This window comes from Sceloporus occidentalis, unplaced genomic scaffold (genome assembly GCF_023333645.1).
Source record: "Sceloporus occidentalis isolate IW3139 unplaced genomic scaffold, rSceOcc1.0.p SCAF_22, whole genome shotgun sequence".
Lineage (NCBI taxonomy): Eukaryota > Metazoa > Chordata > Lepidosauria > Squamata > Phrynosomatidae > Sceloporus > Sceloporus occidentalis.
The window spans coordinates 402529-428382 of record NW_028317002.1 but is presented as its reverse complement, the minus strand read 5'-3'; the positions used below and the strand labels follow the sequence as shown (position 1 = coordinate 428382).

The window sequence follows — 25854 nt, the reverse complement described above, 5'->3', positions numbered from 1 at the left end:
TTAATTGGGACATACAAATGATAAAAATGCATTTATCTGGTTCTCCACAATGATTGGCCCTGGGTGCAGTACATGTGGAAGGTAGTGTGCAAGAGACATCTCCCAGGCATCTACCATCTGGATATCGATACCTGCAAACATAGACCTCATGATTGTGTCCAGCTGCAATGAGAACCAGTCACTGTTAAATAAGCTCACTTCGGGCCCAAGCTCCTGGACATTGGCAGAACGAACAACAATGACAGTCTCAGGGCTCCTGTCTAAAAGGCGAAGCACAGCCGCTCGGATGTTCCTCAAGCGCCTTATGTACACCTCCACAGGGAAAGTGCTGAAGTGGGACCAGATGGTTATGGCCACTACAGTGTTTTGTCCTCCTACAATGCCATCCAGTTCATTGGCAACATAACGGAGCTCATTACTATACACGGTGGAGAAGCGAATCGGTGGCCCATGGCAGCGGAATTTCAGCATTATATTGTGTTCCATGTCAATGGACAAGAAAGGTCCAACATTTTTGGGACTTCCCAGGTCGAACGGCTTAAGATCTGAAATAAAATGCATAATTTCTTTTATAAGACCATCTGAAAGGAAAATATCATTTTTATACATATTTGACTAGAAAATAGGATGGAGAGTTACAACCCATTGACACCCACTCACTGAAGGGTAGCCAACAGTTCTGCTTTTGTTAAATTCCACCCTCCAAGTATTGTTTAATTATCATAGGGTCTAATTTGGTAAATATGATATAGTACCTTTATTTGTTTACTTAAGTATAACAGATGACAAGCTTTGAAGCTATCTAGGTCTCTCCTTTAGTCATATTATACACATATTTTTCAAAATACAAGATATAACATGCTTGGAGAAGAGACCTAAATAGTCTCAAAATCGTGTAATCTGTTATACTTCAGTTAGCCAATAAAGGTATCATTAAATTTGCTCTTTGTTTTGACAGGTAATACAGTAGAATGCTGTAACTTTACCATCGTAAGTTCTTTAGAAAAAAAAACTGAAAAGCTTTGTGTGGTTTTCTGCTCTTCTGTTGTGCAGCCCTTCTTTAAGTACATAAATTCAAAAAAAAATTTAAAATGAAAGTGTAGGTTCGCTAAAAACAGAGATGGGAGTGTTGGTTAAGGAGGACCAGGAAAAAGCAGAAACTTTAAATACCGTATTTTTCGCTCTATAAGACGCACCTGCTGATAAGATGCACCTAGATTTTAGAGGAGAAAAAAAAGGAAAAAATATTTTGAGCTAAAAAATGGGCTATAAAAAAAGGACATCATCCTCCCGTCATGCCTGCACAGAAAAAAGCTGGTCAGACATGATGGGAAGTGTAGTTGGACTACAAGCGCCGTACTGCGCATGCGCCGGCGCCGTACGTGACACGGCGCTTGCGTCAAATCCCCCCGTCCTCTCCATCCAGTCCGCCCTTAGCCGTCGCAACGGACCAGAGAAGAGGAGAGGCGGCGACAGAGGCGGCGGTCTCCAGATGAAGACCTCCCCTGGACGGCGAAGCGAGACAGAGACTGTCCGGGACACTTTTGGTGAGTACCGTATTGGCTCGGATATAGGCCGCCCCCGTATATAGGCCGCACCCTAAAAGTTTGGTGCTTTTTTAAAGAAAAAGTTTTTTTCTTTAAAAAAGCACCAAAAAACATACTGCCACTCTGCCCCCCCCGCCCCCCGAGATATGCTACCACTGTCCTCCCTCCCCGAGATACGCTGCCACTGTCCTCCCTCCCCGAGATACGCTGCCACTGTCCTCCCTCCCCGAGATACGCTGCCACTGTCCTCCCTCCCCGAGATACGCTGCCACTGTCCCCCTCTGCCCCCCCCTCCCCAACTTACCGGAGCAGACTCCCGGGTGTCTTGCAGGGCCGGCGGGGGACATCTACGCAATACAACTTCCGGTGCGGCACATCCGGCACCGGAAGTTGTATTGCGTAGACGTCCCCCGCCGACCCTGCAAGACACCCGGGAGTCTGCTCCGGTAAGTCCGCGGGGGGTGCAGAGGTAAAACGCATCCGCACGATGCGCTTAGACAACCTCCCGTGCCGGCACCCCCCCCGTGGGAAGTGCTGGCAGGGGAGGCTGTCTGAGCGTATCGGGGAGTAGGATGCAGGTCCCCTGCACCGCTGCGGGGGATCCGTATCCTAACCCCGCTGCCTGCCCGGCGCCCGGGACTGCATGTCCCGGGCGTCGGGAGCTAGACCCCGAATATAGGCCGCACCCCCACTTTAAAGTCTTAAAGTGGGGGGGAAAAGTGCGGCCTATATTCGAGCCAATACGGTATATCGTTGCCCCCCCCCTCCCTGCCTGCATCTTCGCTCCATAAGACGCGGCTGATTTTTCATCCTACTTTGGGAGGAAAAAAACTGCGTCTTATGGAGCGAAAAATACGGTAACTATTTTTCCTCAGTATATATTAAGGAGGAACCTATGGCAATGGATATACATAGGACCACTGAGAAAAATTTTCAGTCAAACTGTGAGTGGATGGCTCAGGACAAGGTGCTGCAGCAACTAAAGAACATTAATGTTAACAAAGCTCCGGGGCCTGACGGTATTCACCCATGAGTACTTAAGGAGCCGAGTCAGGAAATAAGTGAACCTCTGTTTCTAATCTTTCGGGATTCTTTTCTTTCAGGAATTGTACCAGAGGATTGGAGGAAGGCAGATGTGGTTCCTATTTTCAAAAAGGGTTCAAAATCTGTGCCCCGAAATTATAGACCTGTGAGCTTAACTTCTGTGGTTGGGAAAGTATTTGAAGGCTTATTAAGGGATAATATTCAGGAATTAATTGGGAAGAACAGTAGTATTACCGAAAATCAGCATTGTTTTATGAAACATAGGTCCTGTCAAACTAATTTAATTGCATTCTATGAAGAAGTAAGTAGAAGTGTAGATCAGGGTGTGGCAGTGGATGTAAGCTACTTGGATTTTGCCAAGGCGTTTGACACGGTTCCACACAATAGGTTAGTATTCAAACTGAAGGAAATTGGTCTAGATGCAAATTCTTGTTCTTGGGTAGAACATTGGCTTAGAGATAGAGAACAGAGAGTTGTTATAAATGGTAAATTTTCAAGCTGGACAAAAGTGGTAAGTGGTGTCCCTCAGGGTTCTGTTCTGGGACCAATTTTATTCAACATATTTATAAACGACCTGGCAATAGGCGTTGAAAGTAATGTTTCTGTGTTTGCAGATGACACTTAACTAGGTAAAGTAATATAGGGCGAGCAGGATATTACTCTGCTGCAGAGGGATCTAGATAAACTGGGGGACACAAATGGCAGATGAAATTGAATGTAGATAAATGTAAAGTTATGCACTTCGGGGTAGGGAATGCACAAGCAACCTACACCCTAAACGGTAGTGAATTAGGGATAACAACAAATGAGAAAGATTTAGGAATTGTTATAGACAACAAACTAGACAACAATGTGCAATGTCAGTCAGCAGTTGCTAAGGACAGTAAGGTATTGTCGTGTATAAAAAGGGGCATCAAGTCGCGGGATAAAAATATAATTTTGCCTCTGTATAAATCAATGGTAAGGCCAATAATGGTATTCAGGGGCCAATACAAACCATTGTGTGGAAATCTATTCATAAACAGGACTATGCATAGGACACGTGGTCATGTGTTTACACTGGAAGAAAGGAGATTTAGTCTAAAGCAGAGGAAAGGGTTTTTTTTTTTTTTACAGTTAGGACAAGAAGGATCTGGAATTCTCTGCCTGCAGAGGTAGTTTTATCTGAGTCTGTACAGATGTTTAAACAGCAACTGGATGAATACTTGGAAAAACATCATATTCAGGGATATAATCTTTAATTATGGGGAAACAGCTTATTGATCCAAGAAGAAATCTGACTGCCATTTTGGGGTCAAGGAGGAATTTTTTCCCTGGTTAGTACAAAATTGGAAAGAGCCAAACTGGGGTTTTTTGGCTTCTTTTAGATCAACAGCAAGAAATGAACAGATAAAGGAAAGGCTGAACTTGATGGACGCATATCTTTTTTCAGCCTATATAACTATGTAACCATGTCACATGAAAGGTGCGAAACACAGAGCTGCTTCCAGGAATTTCAAGGTGAGGCTCATTGTAACAAACCAACTGTCAGACCTGTTTAATGTAATTTGTCAGTAGACTTCAACTGTCAGATGTTGCCAATGTGATGAAAAGGTCATTGTGTGGCTTTTTAACACAGACAATTAAGAGTTTGGGTGGGTGGGGGAGTTATGAGACTAAGGCTTAGGTAAAGTTTAAATTTTACCTATATATTTGCTACAAAGATGCATATCACAACATAGAGGTAAAATGTAACCCTTTCTCAAGTGAAGCCTAATCTATGTAATGACATAAGCATATCACAAATGTTCTCTCCAGTACATAACACACATCCCCCCGTGGATGTAGCATTGAAGTGAGTTTTGTTTCATGTAGTTCCGGTAACCTTAAAATCAAGTGATTTCTCTGTTGCCATCTCCAAATAGACCTTTGTGTCCCTGGATTTGTTTGGGTGATTAAGATGTCTACTGTTTACCGCATTGGAAAGGAAGATAAGCACTTACTGGTTTTGTCTAGTAGGCAAGAGAGTCAAAATACAAACATTAAGCAAATACAGCTGTCAAAAACAACATTATGTGAGAACATTTATTCAAAACAGAAAACTGTTTTTATAAGACACTAGTTCTACTAGCAGAATTAAATTGAAAGCTTCTTTAAGGCAAATAAGAGTGGTATATTAATAACCTGGTACGAAGTTGGTCAGATATTCAAACCACTGTCGTATTGTTGAATCTCCAAACAGATGTACCACTTTGCCCTGCAAACACTCAGTGATTTCAGAAGGCTTGTCAAACTGGCGAGCATAGGGTCTTCCTGATATCCAGTGGTCTTTGTAAAAATAACCAGATGGTGTAAATTCGGTGGAATGGAGAAAACCTTTATCTTCAGAAGAAGAAAAACAAAACAAAATTAATAGTGTGTACGTGCATGGGTACAACCCATCCTACAACAACAAAATGAAACATGTTATTTTACCACAATACAGCAAGCTTCCATGGGCCAAGGCCATTTGATAGAGAGAGTAGTGATGCATTAATATCTCAATTCACCTAGGGTTACACGTGGTCTTGCTTTGGCCTTACATCCTCCTGTGTTCATCATCTCTTTCTCTTACTGGTATTTCCCCCAAGTTTTTTCCACTCTCTAGTAACAAATATTCTGAGCCCACTGTCCTGCCATGAGTACATTTAAGGGATGGGGGTGTTTGGTGGTGGAGGTCCTAGCAGCTGTTTATCCAGTGACACCTACTGTTATAAAAACCATTATCCTCCTATGTACTCCATCTGATTGACTCGTTGGGTAGTGGATATTCCACCAACTTATGATTCTCCTTGCAATCCACCAAAATACTGTAAACTTAAAATCCAGTAGTTTATTTAAACATAGCATTTTACATGTAAAAAAACCCAAAAAACCCAAGTACAACTAAAGAGTGCCTAAAGGTTAGTGCAAGGCAGGCAACCCACAAACAGTACAAATATCAATCAGTACATTCCTCTAAATTTGATATGGGAATCACCTCCTAGCTTTACCTGAATCAAGATGCCTCAAGACAATAGGGAAGATATTTTACAACCATAGCAAAACAATTATGAGCAACTGAACAACAAAGATTCTAACAATAAAACAAACATATTTCCCATAGATATCAAAGAAACTTGTGTGGTTCTAAAAAAGAGGAAGTCCTTAAAACAGGAAACAAAAGAAAGGGGAAATAGTTGTCACAGCCGTCAATTATACTGAACAGTTGACACCCTCTTGTGATGATGACAGAGGGTAACCACCTAAGTGATACTAAACTAGGTCATTGCCAGCTCATCTTCTTCATCATGACTGATTGCAGCCTGCCTGTGAGCCAAACATCCGGCAGAGACTATCCAGTGTGACGAAAATGTCCTTAAAACACGAGAAGGTTAAAGTTTGGGTTACACGAAGACAAGGACAGTCCTCACTAAGAATGTCCATTTTTATCTTCCTAAAAACGCCTCTGCAATGGACAGCTTTTGAGTTCCTTCCTCACCAGCAGGGTTCTTCTACTATACTATAGTATTTTTTGTGGGATATGACCTTTTAGTGGCGACATGATAATTGCAATTAATAAAGACAACTGAAGGTTATGAAAAAAAATGAAATGTTCTCATCTCACTGGGGGTGAAATTACACATTGATGGTTATTATAAGGGCTCACTGTAGAAAAAGTGATATGGGTAGGGGATACCATATGGGAGCTTTGTGAGCACATGGCCCAAGTGCCTGCGCACACTTACAGGATTCAGCTCTGGTCACTGTCAGAAGTCACGTAGTGAGACGCATTTCTAAACTATATTCTGCTTGTTTGATGAAGTAACCCATTCTGGGCATGACTGCTCATTTAAGACCCATAGGGTTATTTTTTTTAAAGTGACCAGGTTCATTAATTGTGTAAAAGCAATATTTTGTCCCAGGGAAACCAGGGAAAGTACAAAAATTTCTCTTAAGAGCGGTAACTGGCCCTCAAATATTCTAATAGAACAATCATAATAAAATACTACTGCAAAAGAAGTATGGTAAGAGTAAGAAAGTATTCCCCTCATAACTCCATGTTGCAACTTTTGCATGTAGGAAAGACACTAGATGCCTCCTTGAGGAACATTTTGCTCATTGCAAAACAAAAAGATAAGGGTTACAGTTGCAACATCACATAACCAGAAGCAGGCACTTACATATCAGGAAAGGCCACTTTTCTTTCTGTAATTTACCTTTGTGGTTGAAATGCACATGTATTTCAAGATTTAAACAGTGCCAGTGTCCAGTCAGTAATGGCAGTTAAATATATCATATTCCAGATAATGTATACATAAGAGACAGAGTTGGAAGACTGTAAAAGCCAGGATTTGAGAACACAAAAATTTGTTTTTGATAAGAGCAATACTACTAGAGACTCGTCCTCCTCCTAACATAGGTAGAGCAGAAAAAAACTCTATTGGGTCGAAAATGATGTTCTCAGGCTAAAAACAAGAAAAATTAATTCTCTGTAAGTAGAAGTCTTACTTTTCCTTGTCATCCATGGCAAAAAAATCTATTAGAGATATAATACCCCAAAAATATAATAGTTAATGTATAGTTTTTATAGGATGCTGCCAACTTAGACTCACTTTTACACCAAGGCCAATTCCCTACTTCTGGTAGGGATGCAGTTCGTGTAGTATTACACTTATAGGAAATATTGGGCCATCATAATAAGCATTAGAAATAAAATAAAGATGTAGAAAAGAGGAGATCCTAAAATATCAGCCTAAAGAACCAATGTTACTTCGATATTAGACAAAACATGTCTTATCGGGGGGCGTGGCCGACCTGCGACATAGATGGACACCTAAGTCTGTAGCTCCCGCTCCTCGTGCCTAAAAAGACGCTCCAGTTTCCTGCAAAGTCCCTCAAAATGGGCAAACATTCCAGACTTAACTCCCCTAAGCCTTCGGGATCGAGGGAGAAGTCGGCACTCACCTCTGTGCGCTCCTACTTTCAAGCGTCGTCGGACCAAGATTCCCGCGACTCCTCTCACAGGCCGCCATCTTCGCCACCTAGCCCTGCTAGTGAAGCGGATGTGGAGGTTCAGCGTGCCCGGCAATCACTCCGGGCTCCCTCGGCAGAGCAGTTGTGGCACGATAAGCTGGATTCCCTACCGTCGAAGGATGACATCTCGGCGATCGTGGATCACGCTACACAAGGCCTGCATGCGAGTCTCTCTGCTATACAAGCGGACATCCGCCATATTGGGGACCGTGTGGCCTCCTTGGAGGATGTCCAACCGAAGATCTGTACAACAGTGGACTCCCTTACCATGCGGCTGCGGGACCAGGCAGACGCTATGGTGCAGCTGACAAGGAAGATGGATGACCTGGACAACAGGGGCAGAAGAAACAACATACGGGTACGTGGCTTACCGGAGTCCGTTGTTCACGACGATATTGCCCCGACATTACAAATTATATTTAATAAGATTCTCCGTCGACCGGAGGACACGGTCCTCCGCTTTGACAGAGCTCACAGAGCCCTCCGGCAGAGGCCCGTGGGAGCGGCACCTCCCCGGGATATTATCTGTTGCTTGCAAAGTTATCCCCTGAAGGAAGATATTATGCGGGCCTATAGGAGCAATGCGGCCTGCTCCTGGGACTCTCATCCCATCACGCTTTTTCAGGATCTTTCTCCGTTCACATTACAAGCTCGGAGGATGCTCAAACCGGTCACACAAGCTTTACGGGCGGCTAACATCCCCTATCAATGGGGCTTCCCGTTTGCCTTGCTGGTGCGTCGCGGTAACGCGACTCATATAGTTCGCCATGCATCTGATGTCCCTTCGTTCACTGAGGCCTTGGGCTTACCCACCTGCGAAGTCACCGACTGGGAGCCATCCTTCGTCGCGCCAGCACCCCTTATGGATCCATCTCAAGAATGGTCACCTAGACCACAAAGGAGGAAGCGGCATAAGCTCCAGGACACCCCATGAGTGAGGACGTACGCACGGTGGGCTCGTCCCGCCTTATCCCGTGGACATCGCTCCGGTTCGCTGGTCTAGGAAAGCTCCACGTTCCCGGCGTTATGTGGCTGCGCCGCACCTATCGCTGCTCAGGGTGTATCCTTACTTTTTCCTTTGGTTTTAATTTTCTTTTATTTTTATTTTTATTGCTCCATACTACACTCTCTTAACTCTGCACGCGGAGCTCTTACCTGTATTGCCGGACATCGTCGTTTTTGGGGGGGGTTTTTTTTTTTACAGATTTTATGAGTTTGCATGCGTTTCTCCGTTGCCCCTTATGGGACGCTTTTGACTATGTTCTCTTGAAGCAGGGAACCGGTTTTTTTTTGTTGTTTTTTTTTGTTTTTTTCTAGGCCCGTTGGAGCGGGATGCGATATCTCCTGCCCTCTTTGTATTCATTCTCTCTGCCTTCGGCAGTAACGTTTACGAGCTAAGTTTGCGCTTCTTCCCCCCGAGCCTACTTACCTGACCCTTTCTCCAGGTTCAGGTACAGGGTTCTGACCTTCTCTAAGGTCATCTGGCTCAATACTCGATGCTGCGGCATCTAGCGTGGTTCTATGCTATGTTTGTTGTGATTTTATGTTGTGTTCTTGATTTTTACTGCTTTATTTCTTTTTGTTTCTTTTATTGCTCCAGGGGTGGCATTGTCTCGGCGGGGTTCCTCCTGATATCCCTCTCATGGCCCCTGATTTAATTAAATTTACATCACTTAACGTTAGAGGTTTGAATAAGCCCCAACAACGTTCGAAGGTCCTCTACACCTTGCAGCACCAGAAATCCCATGTCGCCTTCCTACAGGAAACCCATTTCAGGTCTCCTCACGAGTTCCGACTAACAAATAAATACTTCCAACATGCCTTTCTGGCGAGTGCTCCTGAGTCAAAGACGAAAGGGGTTGCCATTCTCATTCACAAATCCCTTCCATTTCAGCTCCTGGATGTCTGGAGGGACTCCGAGGGGAGGGCCATATTCTTGAAATGCTATTTTGGGACCCAAAAGGTCACATTGGGTAATGTGTATGCTCCTAATCGTAACCAGGCCTCCTTTTTATGCAATATGTTGAATAGATTTGAATCTTTCCAGGAAGGCATAAATGTTTTTGGGGGCGACTTTAATATGGTTTTGGACCCGCGTAGGGACTCCTCCACTCATACCTCCTCCATCCCCTACTCTAGCATTAAAAAAGTTAAGCGGATACTACATTTACACCAGCTAATTGATACCTGGAGATCGCAGCACCCGATGACTAACGATTACACTTATTATTCCCACGTGCATAATAGATACACACGGATTGATAGTCTGTTCCTCTCACACCATCATCTTTTGCATCTGCATTCTTCCGAAATCGGCGTACAGACACTTAGCGACCATGCCCCCACTCACTTTACTCTACGCCTCTCGAACCCCACGCCCAAACAGTGGGGCTGGAGGCTCAATGAAAATTTAATTGACAACCCTCACCATGTTGCTGAGCTCTCAACTCACCTTCAGAATTATTTTCGGGATAACACTACAGCGGAGTTGCCCTTCCCCTTGATATGGGAGGCCCATAAACCAGTCATCCGTGGTCACTTGATCAAATTGGGCTCCACGATTAAAAGGTTAAAATTGGCCGCTATTTTAGATCTCACACGTAAACTCCACCGCCTCGAACAATCCCACAAACTCACACTCGCCCCGGAGGTCTTGACGCAATTGCACACGTTACGTGACCAACTGGCCTCTCTCCTGGACGACACCACGAAACGATATTTTCTTCTGACCAAAAAATTGTTTTATGAGCTGGGTAACAAACCGGGTAAACTATTGGCCAGGGCTCTGCGGGTGCGAAGGGCCTCCACTTATATTCCTAAAATCAGATCCCCTGACGGCTCTATTCAATATGAATCTCATGGAATCGCTAAATGCTTCCACTCTTATTATAAGGCGCTTTATGACATTAGCCCCCTGTCTGCTGGCTCCCCTGTACACCTTCAAAGTATTGATGATTATTTACAAAAATACTTACCTCAGAGATTGGACGGGGATGCGCTCACCTTTTTAAATTCCCCTGTGACAGGGGACGAGATTCTGGCTGCCCTGAGACTTACCCCCCGTGGTAAATGTCCCGGCCCGGACGGTTTTACTACCGGGTATTATCGAAAAAATTTTCCTGTGTTAGGTCCTCACTTAGTCACCTTATTTAACGCCCTGGCCGCGGGGACGCCACTTGACAGCCAGTCCAATGTAGCTCACATTTCGGTTATACCCAAGCCGGGCAAGGATCCTGAGCTGTGTGCTAATTACCGCCCTATTTCCCTGATAAATGCCGACATCAAGTTGTTGGCTAAGGTGATGGCGCTGCGCTTACAACGTTATGTACCCTCCCTCATCCACAAGGATCAGGTCGGATTCGTGCCTGGGAGAGAGGCCAGGGACAATTCTATTCGCGCACTCAATCTCATCACTCATGCTCGCGCGCACAACATCCCCTACGCCTTGGTTTCTATGGACGCCGAAAAGGCGTTTGATCGGGTGTCCTGGCCCTTCCTCTTTCGGGTTTTGCATAAGTTAGGCATTCACGGCCCTTTTCTCAATCAACTCACTGCTTTGTACACTAATCCCTCTGCACGCATAAAAGTCAATGGTATTCTCTCGGATGCCCTGCACCTTAGGAACGGCACGCGACAGGGGTGTCCCCTCTCCCCGCTACTGTTTATCCTAGCTATGGAACCTCTGGCCCAGGCGATACGCGACAATGATCTGATTACGGGTTTGACTATTGCGAATACCACTCATAAGATTGCAATTTACGCGGATGACATGCTGTGCATGTTGACCAACCCACTCTCCTCCCTCGAACAAGTTGTTTCGGAATTGTCTCGGTTTAACCTTCTGTCCAATTATCGAATTAATTTGCAAAAATCGGAAATTTTAGGCATAAATATTCCTACTGCCCTACGCTCGGTGATGGCTCGCGCCTTCCCCTTCAAGTGGCAGGATTCGGCCTTTAAGTATTTTTAAGGACCTCCGTAAATGGTCGGTACCCCATATCTCGTGGTTTGGTCGCATAGCTGTTCTTAAGATGAACATTCTCCCGAGATTTCTATATCTCTTTCAGTGTTTGCCTGTATTTTTACCTAGAAGCTTCTTTCGTGCCTGCCAGAGGGTCTTTACGCGGTATGTGTGTGGGGGGGGGGGGGGGACGCCTAGGCTGTCCTTTGCGCACTTGTCTCGCTCTAAATCAAGGGGAGGTATGGCCCTCCCCAGTTTGGAGTGGTATTGGCTTGCGTCCCATTTGCGGAGGGTAGTGGAGTGGTCATTGGAGGCCCCCAAGCTATGGGTTCACCTTGAAAATTCCTTTTTTACCTGCAACATCGCGGCTGCCCCTTGGTTACCGGGAGGCTCTGGGTGCCTTACTCATTCCTCTCATCCCACTATTTCGGCTACTTTGAAGGCCTTCCGTAAGGTGACAAAGGGGGCTATTCTTACCTCGACACCAGGTCCGCTTCTTCCTTTGACTTGCAATCCTGAGTTACCCATTCACATCACAGACGACATGACAAGATCACTTACCGCGGCGCGTTCCGGTCCTTTGAGGCTTTGTCACATATTGCAGGCGGGTACTTTCCGGTCTCTTGGGGACCTCCTGCACCCGGTTACACCTTCCTTCCATATGGCTTTTGTTTACCACGGGATCAAGCATTATGTCTCCTCATTTCTGCCTAATCCCCAACTTACCAGACCCCTGTCGGGGTTTGAACAGTTATGCTTGGCTGGTTCTGAGCCGGCGCATTTATTATCCACACTTTATGCTATGCTTCAGGAGGCGTTCGGAACCGCTAAGCCCTTTTATTTTAGTTTATGGGAACGGGATCTACAATCACCTCTGACTGATGCTGACTGGGATAAGGTGCTTCAACTCACCCACAAAGGGGCTATATCCAGTTGGGTTCAGGAAGGCAACTACAAGTTGCTGTCCCGTTGGTATAGGGTCCCGGCCGAAATGCACCGTTTCCTCCCTCAGGTCTCACCCCTTTGTTGGAGGTGTGGGCAGGAGGATGGCACTTACACACATATTTGGTGGGATTGTGCCCACATTCGTCCGTTCTGGCGGGCTGTGGTGAAAGTTATCCGTGATATCGCGGACCCAGATATTGAGTTCTCGCCACTAGGTTTACTGTTACATCATACTCAGTCCTCGTTGCCCTCCTATAAGAAATCTCTGGCCATTCACCTGGTCCATGCTGCTAAGGCCGTCATTCCCCGCTTCTGGAGGGTGCCGGGCCCTCCCCCGCTCTCAGCTTGGGTGACCAGAGTCAATAATATCTCTCACATGGAAGATTTGGTGGCGTCTGCTCATGGTCGTGAATACGCCAATGGTCTCAAGTGGCTGCCATGGGTGACTTTTGTCGCTTCTCCCCAGCTGCTCGATTTATATCTTCCGTAGTGCCTTTTCTGTTAGGGGGTCGTTTTCGTTGGGGTACTCCTATTCCAGGCCCCGATCTGTATCTGACGACTTCCTTGCCATATGTTGCTCACTGTCATTCCCTTGGAGCGTGTTTTTGTTTATGTTTATGTTTCTTATTTCTTTTTAATGTTTATTGACGAAATCACTGTCAGGATTCGTTACCCACTGCGTTACCTGCATGGATGCTATGCGTCTTATTGTGACTTTGTTATGGCTCATCTTGGTTGTGTACGGCCTCTCGGCTGAGTTATCTGGTCTTACACTACGCCTTGTTTTTGTCATTCCTGGCACTTTGCTTCGCATCATTCTCTCTGCATATGTGTACCCCACGGGTCGTTCCTGACCTATTCTGTACTACTTACCTTATGATGTTTGCTGCTTTATTGTACTATGATCTGTCAATAAACGATGTTGAACAAAACATGTCTTATCAGCTCCAGGGAAGCCTCTGCTCAAGATGTTGTGACTTGACCTAGTTAGTGGGATTTTTCTCTGCAGCCTAATATTTTTCAGCAATAGCCTGTGTAATCCAACAAGCTAGCATTGGTATTTATTTTTACCTTTAGTTATGCCTGTATAAAACATTAGCAGGCTCAAACCTGACAGCTAAAACAGAAGACACCATCTCTCATTCAAGGTATGAAGATTCTTCTGTCTGACTGATACTGGTTTAACCCCTTAATGACAATTGCCGGTCCTGGCACGGCACGGAAAAGCACGTGCTTTACGACAATTGACGTGCCAGGACCGGCACGTCTTTAAACGGGTGCAGAAAGCGATCTACTATCGCTTTCTGCACCCAAAAAGCGTTGCTGAATGCCTCGACCTCGAGGCATTCAGCAACGCCGCGATCGGCACGAAGGGGCCATCTCTGGCCCCTCCACGGGGCGTCAACATCCGCCATACTTTGTATGGCGGCGGACGCCCGTTTTAAAAGCGTTTAGGAGGCGATCGACGATCGCCTCCTAAACTTAAATGGTGTCGCTGGAATGCCTCGATCAGGAGGCATCCAGCGACACCAAACACTAACCTTTTGATGGGCTGTGACCGCTCCGGAGAGCGGTCACAGCCGCAGCTGCCGGCAATCTTCGCCATCAAGGAAGATGGCCGCCGTCCTGTAACAGGAACCACAAATTTTAAAAGTTCGCTAGATGGTCCAGACCATCTAGAGAACTTTGGCTCCACTTGCAGGTTGAATACAGGTACTGCATTCACCATGCAAGTCAATGGAGCCCAGCTTTCTAATCACAGTGTGATTAGTAAAAATAAATTAAAAAATAAAATAAAATTAATAATAATTAGAAAAAAATAGTAAAAAAACAGTAAAATGTAAAAATCATTTCCCACTGATGTCACTATCAGGGGAACCTCCAAGTTGAAAAAAAATGTTAAATTTGTTTTAAAAAAAAATAAAAAAAAAAAATATATATATATATAAAAAATATATTTTTGTGAGCAAGTCCTAAAATTAGCATATTAGCTTAAAACAATTCTCGCATGGAAAGAGTTAAAATACTGGCATATTAAATGCCCGTGGGGTGTCTACTTTTAAAAAATGTATGATTTGATGGGGTAAATTGAATGGGCCAGGTTCAACAACGTCCCAATTAACACGGGGGGAAGGATGGCCACACATCTAATTTCCAATTAGAAAAATGCACACGTACCAAATGTGGCCTTTTAGTTCCCCCCAAAAATGACACACCCATGCATGTGGGGTATCACTGCACTCAGGAGATGTTGCTGAACACATTATGGGGTGTCGTGTGACAGCGGCATATACCAGGAGCTGTAAATTCATACATAAAGTAGGTGTGTGTGGGAAAAATACACACACAAAAATATTACTGCAAACTTTGAAAAAATGCTGGTGGTAAAATATGTGCATGCAAAGAGTTAAAATACCAGCATTTAAAATACCCTGTGGTGTCTAGTTTTGAAAAATATATGGTTTTGTTGGGCACACTGAAATGGCCCGGCTCAAAGATGTACCAAATAGGGCATGGGCAGTGGATCCCAAATGCCAAAGTTCAACATTGAAAAAAGCGCATGCCCCAAATGTGGCCCTTTTGCCCCAAAACAGCCAGGCAAAATCATTCATGTGAGGTATCGCTGTACTCAGGAGATGTTGCTGAACACATATTGGGGTGTTTTGTGATAGTGACATATACGAGAACATTTTAATTCATACCTGAATTAAAATGTGTGTGGAAAACCAAATGCAAAAAAATGACTACCACAAAGTTTGGCAAAGACTGGTGGTAGATATGGTGCATGGAAAGAGTTAAAATACTAGCATTTGAAATACCCTGGGGTGTCTAGTTTTCAAAAATATATGGGTTTATTGGGCACACTGAAATGGCCCGGCTCAAAGATGTACCAAATAGGGCATGGGCAGTGGATCCCCAAATGCCAAAGTTCAACATTGAAAAATGCGCATGCCCCAAATGTGGCCCTTTTGCCCCCAAACAGCCAGGCAAAATCATTCATGTGGGGTATCGCTGCGCTCAGGAGATGTTGCTGAACACATATTGGGGTGTTTTGTGATAGTGACATAAACTAGAACATTTTAATTCATACCTGAAGTAAAATGTGTATGACAAAACAAATGCAAAAAAATGACTACCATAAAGTTTGACAAAGACTGGTGGTAGATATGGTGCATGGAAAGAGTTAAAATACTAGCATTTGGAATACCCTGGGCTGTCTAGTTTTCAAAAATATATGACTTGATGGGGTAAATTGCATTGGCCGGGTTCAAAGATACCCGAAATGGCACATGGGGGGAAGAATTACCAGATTTGGAAAAAATGGCTTTGAAATAGCAAAACGCTACCTGTACTTATTGCCCCATAATGGGTAGAAAAAAGCAAAAAAACATAAAAACATTGGGTATTTCTAAACTCAGGACAAATAGTAGAATCTATTTAGCAGGTTTTTTCATTACCTTTTATAGATGGAGTAAAAGATTTTTCAACTAAAAGTTAGAAACAGTCATTTTTTTCTAAATTTTTCACCATATTTTATAATTTTTTTAATAGTAAATAATATGATACAATCAAAACAATGTCATCTAAAGAAAGCCCTTCTTGTCCTGAAAAAAACAATATCTAATGTGTGTGGGTTCAGTAAACGGGAAAGAAGAAAATTACAGCTAAACACAAGCAGCGCAGAAATGTTAAAAAGGCCATTGTCACAAAGGGTACAAAAAGTAAAATCAGCCTTTGTCTCGAAGGGGTTAAGTACCAAGAGGGTAGATGAATCTACTTACACCTAAACTACTCTGAGAATACCTTCAAGATGAAGTAAAAGCATAACCTTCCCATCCAAAACAATAATGGTGACCATTTGCTTAAGAGTTCCTGCTTCCTTTCAGAAATCATGCTGTGAATTTTATGCCTGGAGGTTCTGCGGGACAACAAAGTTAACAGCCTTGGCTTTGCAGGCAACGAAAAAGATTGGACCAGAGACATCCACACAAGCTTTGAGTGCTAGATCGCTGTTCTCTACCAATTTTCTATACAACTCTTGAGATCAATAATACCGGAGAAGGCACATCAGCAAACCTGTTTCCACAGCCAAGAGAACATGTGGCTGCAAGGGATACATACACTTGAAACTTGGAATAAACTGGCCGTGGACTTTTATTTAGCTTTAGGACATATTATCCAAATAATAATAACTTGTAACAAAAACTCTTGGCCCAAACCCAGAGTTCAAACATCCTCATAAATAAAACATTAAAACAAAGCCAACTGCCCTAACGCCAGAAGGCTAACCATTTACTTAACCAGTACACCCCCTGCATAGAGGATAACTTTAACCCCAATAAAAGAACACAACTAATTTACAAAAAATTTGGGTGGGAAGGTGGTCGTCTCTCCAAAAGCTCCTCCATGCTGCCCGCGGCTCTCTTGCTTAGCTGCTGTTCACCAGCCTCAGCAGTTCGGATTGTGGCATGAAAATCTTCATAACTGCCCCTATATTTATAACACATTTTCCTGCCAATTGTGCAGCATGAGGTGTCTGTGAGGCGCAAGCAGGAAACAAATTACTAGCGCTAGGGAAACCCGAATATTCAAAGTTACATAACTCAGCAACCCACATTCACAGCCTCAGCTCTCCAGGGAGTAAAATCACAGGGGCTTTGTGTTCCTGAAGGCTGCCATTAAAACCTTTATTTGAACCCCCTAAATTGTGACAGATTCAGACACTTCTGGGTCTAAATGCAATACCCACACAGAACTGTGTTCCTTTGTGCTCAGGAAATCTGTAGTTGTACGCAGGACTCCTCTGAGGTGTATAACTATCGATTTTTCCAGGGGAGACTTGGCCTATAAAAATGTGTGCTCTGGCAGGACAATAATACTTCAGCTTCTATGGCCTCCTACCTTGTTAAAATAACAACAAGCTGGTCTTCCCTGGTCCTCTGTACTTGGCCTACTTCTACCTCCATGTGAGCTCCCTTACTGGTCAGACTGACATGTATGGTGATCAGTAAGTCCATTCTGGGCCTTCAAGAGAAAAATCCAGACACATTCTCTTTTCTTAACTACCAGACCACAAGTCCTTCCTAAGTCCGAGAGGAAAACCGACCAAGGATCCTTGCTCAATGTTCTCGAGCAGTGTACGAATATGAGCCATGGCCAGCGGCACAACTGGCCAAAACCATCTTCCAGATAAAGGATTATTGTAATCCCTAGACATTTCAAACAGGCCACAACCACCAACACCTTTGTGAACATCTGAGGATTTTAGGACTCTTAAAAAGGTACCAAAAACAGACCAACCCCTTAGCCTTAAAGCCCTACAGGCTAAGACTAACAAAGCTGCAGATCTGGCTGCCATCCTCAAGTTTTCAAGGGTTGCATCAGATGATACTGCGGCCACATTCTTACCAACCTGCCTAACCCCGTCCATGTAGGCAACAACACTGAAGCCTGCAGTTGTCAAGTTGCCAAGCTACAGAAAAGTAACCTGCATACCAGTACTCATTAAATCCATAAATACTCTTTTTTTCATCTTCTTTTCAACTAGCACAGGTGGGACATAATTTACTGAAATCCTGCAGGGTCTTTTTGTAGCAAAAAGGCAACTGCAAAACACCCCGAGGTCTGTGAAAGCAGTCTGTCCTTTTAAAACTGGCACATAGGAACAATACATGCACTGGCAGGTGTTGCCATGGCAACATTAGTCACCATCTTGGAAGCGTGGCTCTGCTCCTCCTGCAGTCGTCCTGTCTGGACTCTGTACAAGGCAACAGGTTCTAGGTGTCCTTCACCAGTCACCACCAGCCAGTACTCCTCTGGCACTGCCGTCTTCTTCCAGAGGAGTCCATATACCCCAGCCCTTCCGCCAGTCGTATTTGCCCCACCTTGGTTATCAATGGCCAACTCCTCTGCCCCATACCCTTCCTAGAGTACTTGACGGAACAGATCCTAGTCCCTACCTAGGGTCTAACGAAAACTAAAATACAGTGACATACTTCCTACCTATTAGGGCAGGAAAAACAGGTGAGCGAGGGGGATGGGGTTGTTTTTTTCCTGTGAGGGTTGCTAAGAGAAGTAGTCTCTAACGGGCTGCTGCCAGGTATGTCAAGATACCTCTGTTATTTTCTGTACTCTATGTGACAAAACATAACATTTTATTTGTCTGCTTTGTCCTACTTGTAACTACCCTCTCAGCAGCCTATGTCATTAAATATAGGTGAATCTTATTTTTCAGTCAATCAATATACAATACATGTAAAATATACATTTACCTTTAATTTTTAAATGATATACGGTCACTGCATCAGGTCCACTGGCCAGTATCGGTACTTTAATGTTTACACCACTGAAACAAACACAAAGAACATGTGAAGAGTTAAAACAAAACAAAAAAACTTGACAGAGGCGTTAACGGCTATCAATGGATAGTTTTTGGACAAAAATAATCTAATCTAAATATAATCAGAATGTATTAATAATAATGTTATGTATTCACTTTTTTAGTAACTACACATTTTTTAAATATCTTACTTAATTTGGAGTTTTTCCAACATAGCATTGCACAAAGAAACAAATACATTTTAAAAACAACCCATCCACTGATAGAATGAAATGTCACACAAGATAAACCAAAAATACCTTTGAAAGAAAAGATGTTCATCAAAGGTCAGAAGATTCTTCAGGTATCCACCTTTTGCGTGATTGACTCGATTACTGCAGGACAACCTCTCAGGCTTGTAACAAAACCACGGTTCGCCAGTGCGCAAGTCCGTGTAATTGCACACAGATGACTTTGATGGCAAACAAACATTGCACATTTTAGTCTCTTCAGTGTTGCCTGATCTGAACAAACTCTTGAAGTAGACTCGGTCAGGTTTTTCTTCACGTAAACGTTTGAGGACTTGGATTCCTTCGCTTGGGTGCACCAAAGTCACTGACACAGTGATCCGACCAGGCCAAAGTAAAGTGAAGTAAACAGAGAAGAAGCCATTTTGATGGTCCACCACCTTTCCTACTGCTCCAGCTTTCAACAAAGGGGAGTGTATCCGTGCATGGAGGTAATCTCCCCCATAACGCTTTGGATTGCCTTCGTAATCATGCATTCTGACCAGCACTTCCATGATATCGCCAACTTTAAACAAGCCCTGAGAATTTAAAATTACAAAACGGCTATGTGCAGCATCAGTACTCTTTAAAAAAGGTATCTTATCGTTTGGTGGTCCCGGCCATTTGACAGAGTTAAGTAAGCTGTCCTCTTCCAAACGCTCGGCTTTTGACAAAGCATGGCTAAGGTAGGCACAATAGCCTCCCTTGGTTATTGGTAAAAGCAGATTGTTCATTTCATCTTTCCGCTCCGTCTGCCTCAGATCCAAACCAGTTCCATGATTCAGATGCTGTAAAGAAATGTCAGAATCATACATTAAAATTCATATTCAAATTTGGTCACAAATAAAAAGTTTTCTTAGGCTTTTTTAAATGTTAGTGGAAATGTAGTTGATCTTTGAGAAACCTTAATTTTAATGCTTATGCTAATACGTTTAATACGTATTGCCATCATACCTTATATGTGTACTGTATACATTTTGTGAAATGTAATAACTTGGAGGGTAGAGAAAACAAGCGGGAGTAAAAAATCTAAATAGACCATAAGCCGTCAAGTCTAAAACTAAAGAAATTGATTGTATTTGCTGAAATTCCTTATTTACTTGCCATTTAAAAAAGGTACCACTTTGCCAAATTTATTCCTGTATCTATACCACCCCATTTGGCAGGATCTAAAGAAAATACAAGGTTGAGTCCAGGACAGGGAAGTAATTAATGCAGGTTTTCCCCACAACAATCAGCATAACAAATGAGGGGCAAAAAAACAGTCACTATATTTTAATCACACTAAAATAATTCTGTATTAAAAATACGTTCAGACAATATAGATACATTCTCTCTATAGTTAAGCTGATTTTCAGTTTACAGAGTAGAAATCTGAAGATAGATACGTGAAAAAACCTCCCAGCAGAAATGGTAGAGGTTAACATAGTAAGGGAATTGACATATGCATGGGACAGGCATACGGCTAGTCTGAATCGAAGACAAGACCAAGGAATGATCAATGGTTTAGCCTTTAAAGCAGGGAAAAAAAAACTGTCGAGACTAGATGGTCCGAGGGGTTCTTATCTGCCCCCAATTCATATGTTTCTGTTAGTGATTGTAATAGCCATTCACAGTTTGCTTTTAGTATTGTAAAACAAAACTAAGCAGAGACCAATCGCCGAGAACAAGCAAATAAAAAGCAGAAAATTGATGTCATAAACATGTCTACATTTAATAACATTTTAGTGAATGGTAAAGTTACAGCTAAAGTTGCAGAAAATCTTTATATACGGGACATTTTATTACAGATGCTAAAGATCCTAAAATAGGGACTACTGTATGTACTATACATATGCAATTTTGTATATACTCCCTCTTAATGTGATATGTTAAGCTTTATAATTATAATAATTTCTGAACCAAACTCCAGGAATGCAGCGGCTTAACAACAGGGACTCTGACTTAGGTCATTCTCTCTTTACTTAGGGTGAGAGCGGATGATCTGTTCTGTGCCACATTCTGCCACCATGGGGCTCCGCACATGTACCAGCAAGTGACCAAGAAAAGAGGGAACTGTGCCAGTCCATCTCTAGATCGCCCATGATATCACCCAGTTCCTTCTAGCATCTGAAATGTTATTGTCACAGGAGCATCTATGGTAACCAGTGGCAAGGTTGTAGGGGTCTGCTAAGTAGGCACCTTCCCTATTGGTCGCTACAGCCACACCCCTGGATATCCATATATGGTAGAGAGGGTAGCTCCCCTTTTGATTAGTCCCTAACTTAATGAGATGCGGGTTGCCCTGACCACACCCCCTGCACTGTGATTGGTTGCTGCCTGTTCTAGACCTCTCCTGTTTGGTGCCAGTTAAAGTGTTTAAGCTAATGTATTTATGTATTGTTCACCCTGTTCTTATCAAGGTGGTCTCATGTATAAAGCTGGTGTACAATAAAGGAGATTCTTACTTGTTCAAGCTTAAGACCGTGTCTGTGATTTGGGGACAAGGGACACTTTATGGTAACTACTTGGTTACTGGAAGTCTAGAATATCCCGAGGGGACCATAGGAGATCGCTGGAACTATTAACGGCAGAGACCATCCGTCTCTACAGCGTCTGTCACAGTTATTTAAAAAACTTTCTAAGAAAAGTTTCATTAACAGCATGCTGGCATCTACATCGTTATGTAGACATGATTCTATAAAGAGTTGTTATTTGATAGTACAACCTACCTCTACCAGATGGATGTTGCTGAGTAGCACAAGTACAGCCAACGCAGTCAGAAGCACAAAGCACATCTGGAATCTGCAGAGGGTGCGCCACATTTTCCAGAAATCTTTCCCATATCCGCATTATATATGCACATATCGCTCACGGGAAGGTAGAGAAGTTGTTCCATTGATCACTAACCACGCTGGCTTCTTCTGTTGATGAAGAGTTAGTAGAAGAATCAGCATGTCAACCAGCTTTTTTTTCCCCAATGTGATCATTCTTTATTGGTACTAAAACAAGATTTTATAATAAGTTGAATGGACTGATAGAGTTAACATTTGTGCCAAAAATTACATTATTGTATCGTGGCCTTTACCAATAACCAGAGCTTTATGTTTTTGTCAATTAGTGTAATTGTTTTGAAGGGATTTCATTAACATTTTGCCCTAGGATAAGTTAGATCTGTGACAAAATCTTAAGGAGCAATGTTAACTAGATCTGAGGGCATTAACTATAACCTGTGTCTCAGTAAATAATTATGACATGAACCGCGTACAATCCTACATTATGTTATATATATAGTTTATATAGTATCTCCCTGCATTGGACAAATTACTTTATCCGTCTTATTCTTATTTATGACTGTCTATGAAGAAATAAAAAAGAAAGAAAAATCTGGTCTTTGAAAAGTTGGAAGAACCAATATTATTTATAGATTATTTTTTTTGCAAGCTACTGCCCTTAAATTGCTGATCCTGAATATTTGGTTTGGGGTATAATGCTGTGATGGGGGTATAATGCTGTGATGGGGGTATAATGCTGTGATGGGGGTATAATGCTGTGATGGGGCACTAATCCAGAAATTGCCTATTGTTTGAAAAGCTTAGAGACAATACAAGAAGCCTGGCTTTGGCCCTAGCCATTTAAAGCAATTACACTGCCTTAGAGAGTCTATCTCTGGATGTTCATTTTTATACACATTCCAGCAAGTTTGGTCATATGGGATTCTAACAAAAAGAATGTATTTTCTCTATGCAAAGGATCATAATGAGGCATTTATCCCTCTGGACGGATATCACAGCCGGTGACCCCATCCCAGTAGGATTGTGCTGCTTTGCCCAGTCCCGCCGCTGTATCCCCCGTACCGGGCTCACCTCTCCACCAGTAGCTCTGGGACAGATTGTGCCATGTCTGATGCCGGGTCAGGTGTTCCCCTCCCGCCGCGTTTATCAGCCCCTTCCTGCGCTCGGTCTGCAGCACCACCTCCAGCTCGGCTACTGCACGCAAATCCCTGCTAAACCGCGCTAGTCCCGCGGCCCCTGCCCCCGGGGCATAAAAAACGGGTCCGTGTCCGTGAGAACCGGCCTCCTGTTAGGCCGCGGCAGCTTCAGCGAAAGCTCCTCCTCCGCCCTCTGCTAGCGGCATCCGGGAGTCGCTTCCTCATAGAGATCCGACAAAAAGGGGGGGATTTGGGGCTTGTGGGGGGTTTAGGGCAATGAAATGGATATTTTGGAGGTCAGTTGAGGAGAAAGGGTTAAATTCCCTTATCCCGGATTAAAGCTGCTCGTCTTCTACAATGCACCAAATAAACCTACAGCGTGAGGTCACCCGCGGCGGCCCGTGCAGTGTCACCGGGTAGTGTGTCTTTAACCCCTTCGAGACAAAGGCTGATTTTACTTTTTGTACCCTTTGTGACAATGGCCTTTTTAACATTTCTGCGCTGCTTGTGTTTAGCTGTAATTTTCTTCTTTCCCGTTTACTGAACCCACACACATTAGATATTGTTTTTTTCAGGACAAGAAGGGCTTTCTTTAGATGACATTGTTTTGATTGTATCATATTATTTACTATTAAAAAAATTATAAAATATGGTGAAAAATTTAGAAAAAAATGACTGTTTCTAACTTTTAGTTGAAAAATCTTTTACTCATCTATAAAAGGTAATGAAAAAACCTGCTAAATAGATTCTACTATTTGTCCTGAGTTTAGAAATACCCAATGTTTTTATGTTTTTTTGCTTTTTTCTACCCATTATGGGGCAATAAGTACAGGTAGCGTTTTGCTATTTCAAAGCCATTTTTTCCAAATCTGGTAATTCTTCCCCCCATGTGCCATTTCGGGTATCTTTGAACCCGGCCAATGCAATTTACCCCATCAAGTCATATATTTTTGAAAACTAGACAGCCCAGGGTATTCCAAATGCTAGTATTTTAACTCTTTCCATGCACCATATCTACCACCAGTCTTTGTCAAACTTTATGGTAGTCATTTTTTTGCATTTGTTTTGTCATACACATTTTACTTCAGGTATGAATTAAAATGTTCTAGTTTATGTCACTATCACAAAACACCCCAATATGTGTTCAGCAACATCTCCTGAGCGCAGCGATACCCCACATGAATGATTTTGCCTGGCTGTTTGGGGGCAAAAGGGCCACATTTGGGGCATGCGCATTTTTCAATGTTGAACTTTGGCATTTGGGGATCCACTGCCCATGCCCTATTTGGTACATCTTTGAGCCGGGCCATTTCAGTGTGCCCAATAAACCCATATATTTTTGAAAACTAGACACCCCAGGGTATTTCAAATGCTAGTATTTTAACTCTTTCCATGCACCATATCTACCACCAGTCTTTGTCAAACTTTGTGGTAGTCATTTTTTTGCATTTGGTTTTCCACACACATTTTAATTCAGGTATGAATTAAAATGTTCTCGTATATGTCACTATCACAAAACACCCCAATATGTGTTCAGCAACATCTCCTGAGTACAGCGATACCTCACATGAATGATTTTGCCTGGCTGTTTTGGGGCAAAAGGGCCACATTTGGGGCATGCGCTTTTTTCAATGTTGAACTTTGGCATTTGGGATCCACTGCCCATGCCCTATTTGGTACATCTTTGAGCCAGGCCATTTCAGTGTGCCCAACAAAACCATATATTTTTCAAAACTAGACACCACAGGGTATTTTAAATGCTGGTATTTTAACTCTTTGCATGCACATATTTTACCACCAGCATTTTTTCAAAGTTTGCAGTAATATTTTTGTGTGTGTATTTTTCCCACACACACCTACTTTATGTATGAATTTACAGCTCCTGGTATATGCCGCTGTCACACGACACCCCATAATGTGTTCAGCAACATCTCCTGAGTGCAGTGATACCCCACATGCATGGGTGTGTCATTTTTTGGGGGAACTAAAAGGCCACATTTGGTACGTGTGCATTTTTCTAATTGGAAATTAGATGTGTGGCCATCCTTCCCCCCGTGTTAATTGGGACCTTGTTGAACCCGGCCAATTCAATTTACCCCATCAAATCATACATTTTTTAAAAGTAGACACCCCACGGGCATTTAATATGCCAGTATTTTAACTCTTTCCATGCGAGAATTGTTTTAAGCTAATATGCTAATTTTAGGACTTGCTCACAAAAATATATTTTTTATATATATATATATTTTTTTTATTTTTTTTTAAAAAAAATTTAACATTTTTTTTCAACTTGGAGGTTCCCCTGATAGTGACATCAGTGGGAAATGATTTTTACATTTTACTGTTTTTTTACTATTTTTTTCTAATTATTATTAATTTTATTTTATTTTTTAATGTATTTTTACTAATCACACTGTGATTAGAAAGCTGGGCTCCATTGACTTGCATGGTGAATGCAGTACCTGTATTCAACCTGCAAGTGGAGCCAAAGTTCTCTAGATGGTCTGGACTATCTAGCGAACTTTTAAAATTTGTGGTTCCTGTTACAGGACGGCGGCCATCTTCCTTGATGGCGAAGATTGCCGGCAGCTGCGGCTGTGACCGCTCTCCGGAGCGGTCACAGCCCATCAAAAGGTTAGTGTTTGGTGTCGCTGGATGCCTCCTGATCGAGGCATTCCAGCGACACCATTTAAGTTTAGGAGGCGATCGTCGATCGCCTCCTAAACGCTTTTAAAACGGGCGTCCGCCGCCATACAAAGTATGGCGGATGTTGACGCCCCGTGGAGGGGCCAGAGATGGCCCCTTCG

At 43.0% G+C, this 25854-nt stretch overlaps 1 protein-coding gene across 1 annotated transcript; it reads right to left on the bottom strand.

Moving 5' to 3' along the window:
- On the bottom strand, nucleotides 1–21914 carry LOC149300873 (NXPE family member 3-like). The gene is made up of 6 exons (XM_089484457.1): nucleotides 21849–21914; nucleotides 19171–19925; nucleotides 18804–18877; nucleotides 13827–13835; nucleotides 4755–4952; nucleotides 1–545 (listed from the first exon to the last, which is right to left on the bottom strand). Exons 1-6 carry the CDS (start codon nucleotides 21912–21914, stop codon nucleotides 1–3), a joined length of 1647 nt encoding a protein of 548 aa, XP_089340583.1.
- Nucleotides 21915–25854: the final 3940 nt, after the last annotated feature.

Coding starts and splice junctions, on each gene's coding strand:
- LOC149300873 (XM_089484457.1), bottom strand. CDS start 21,914: ATGTGCTTTGTGCTTCTGACTGCGTTGGCTGTACTTGTGCTACTCAGC. Junction 18,878..19,170: donor GAACATCTTTTCTTTCAAAG/GTATTTTTGGTT, acceptor TGTTTGTTTCAG/TGGTGTAAACATTAAAGTAC. Junction 546..4,754: donor TCTGACCAACTTCGTACCAG/GTTATTAATATA, acceptor ATTTTATTTCAG/ATCTTAAGCCGTTCGACCTG.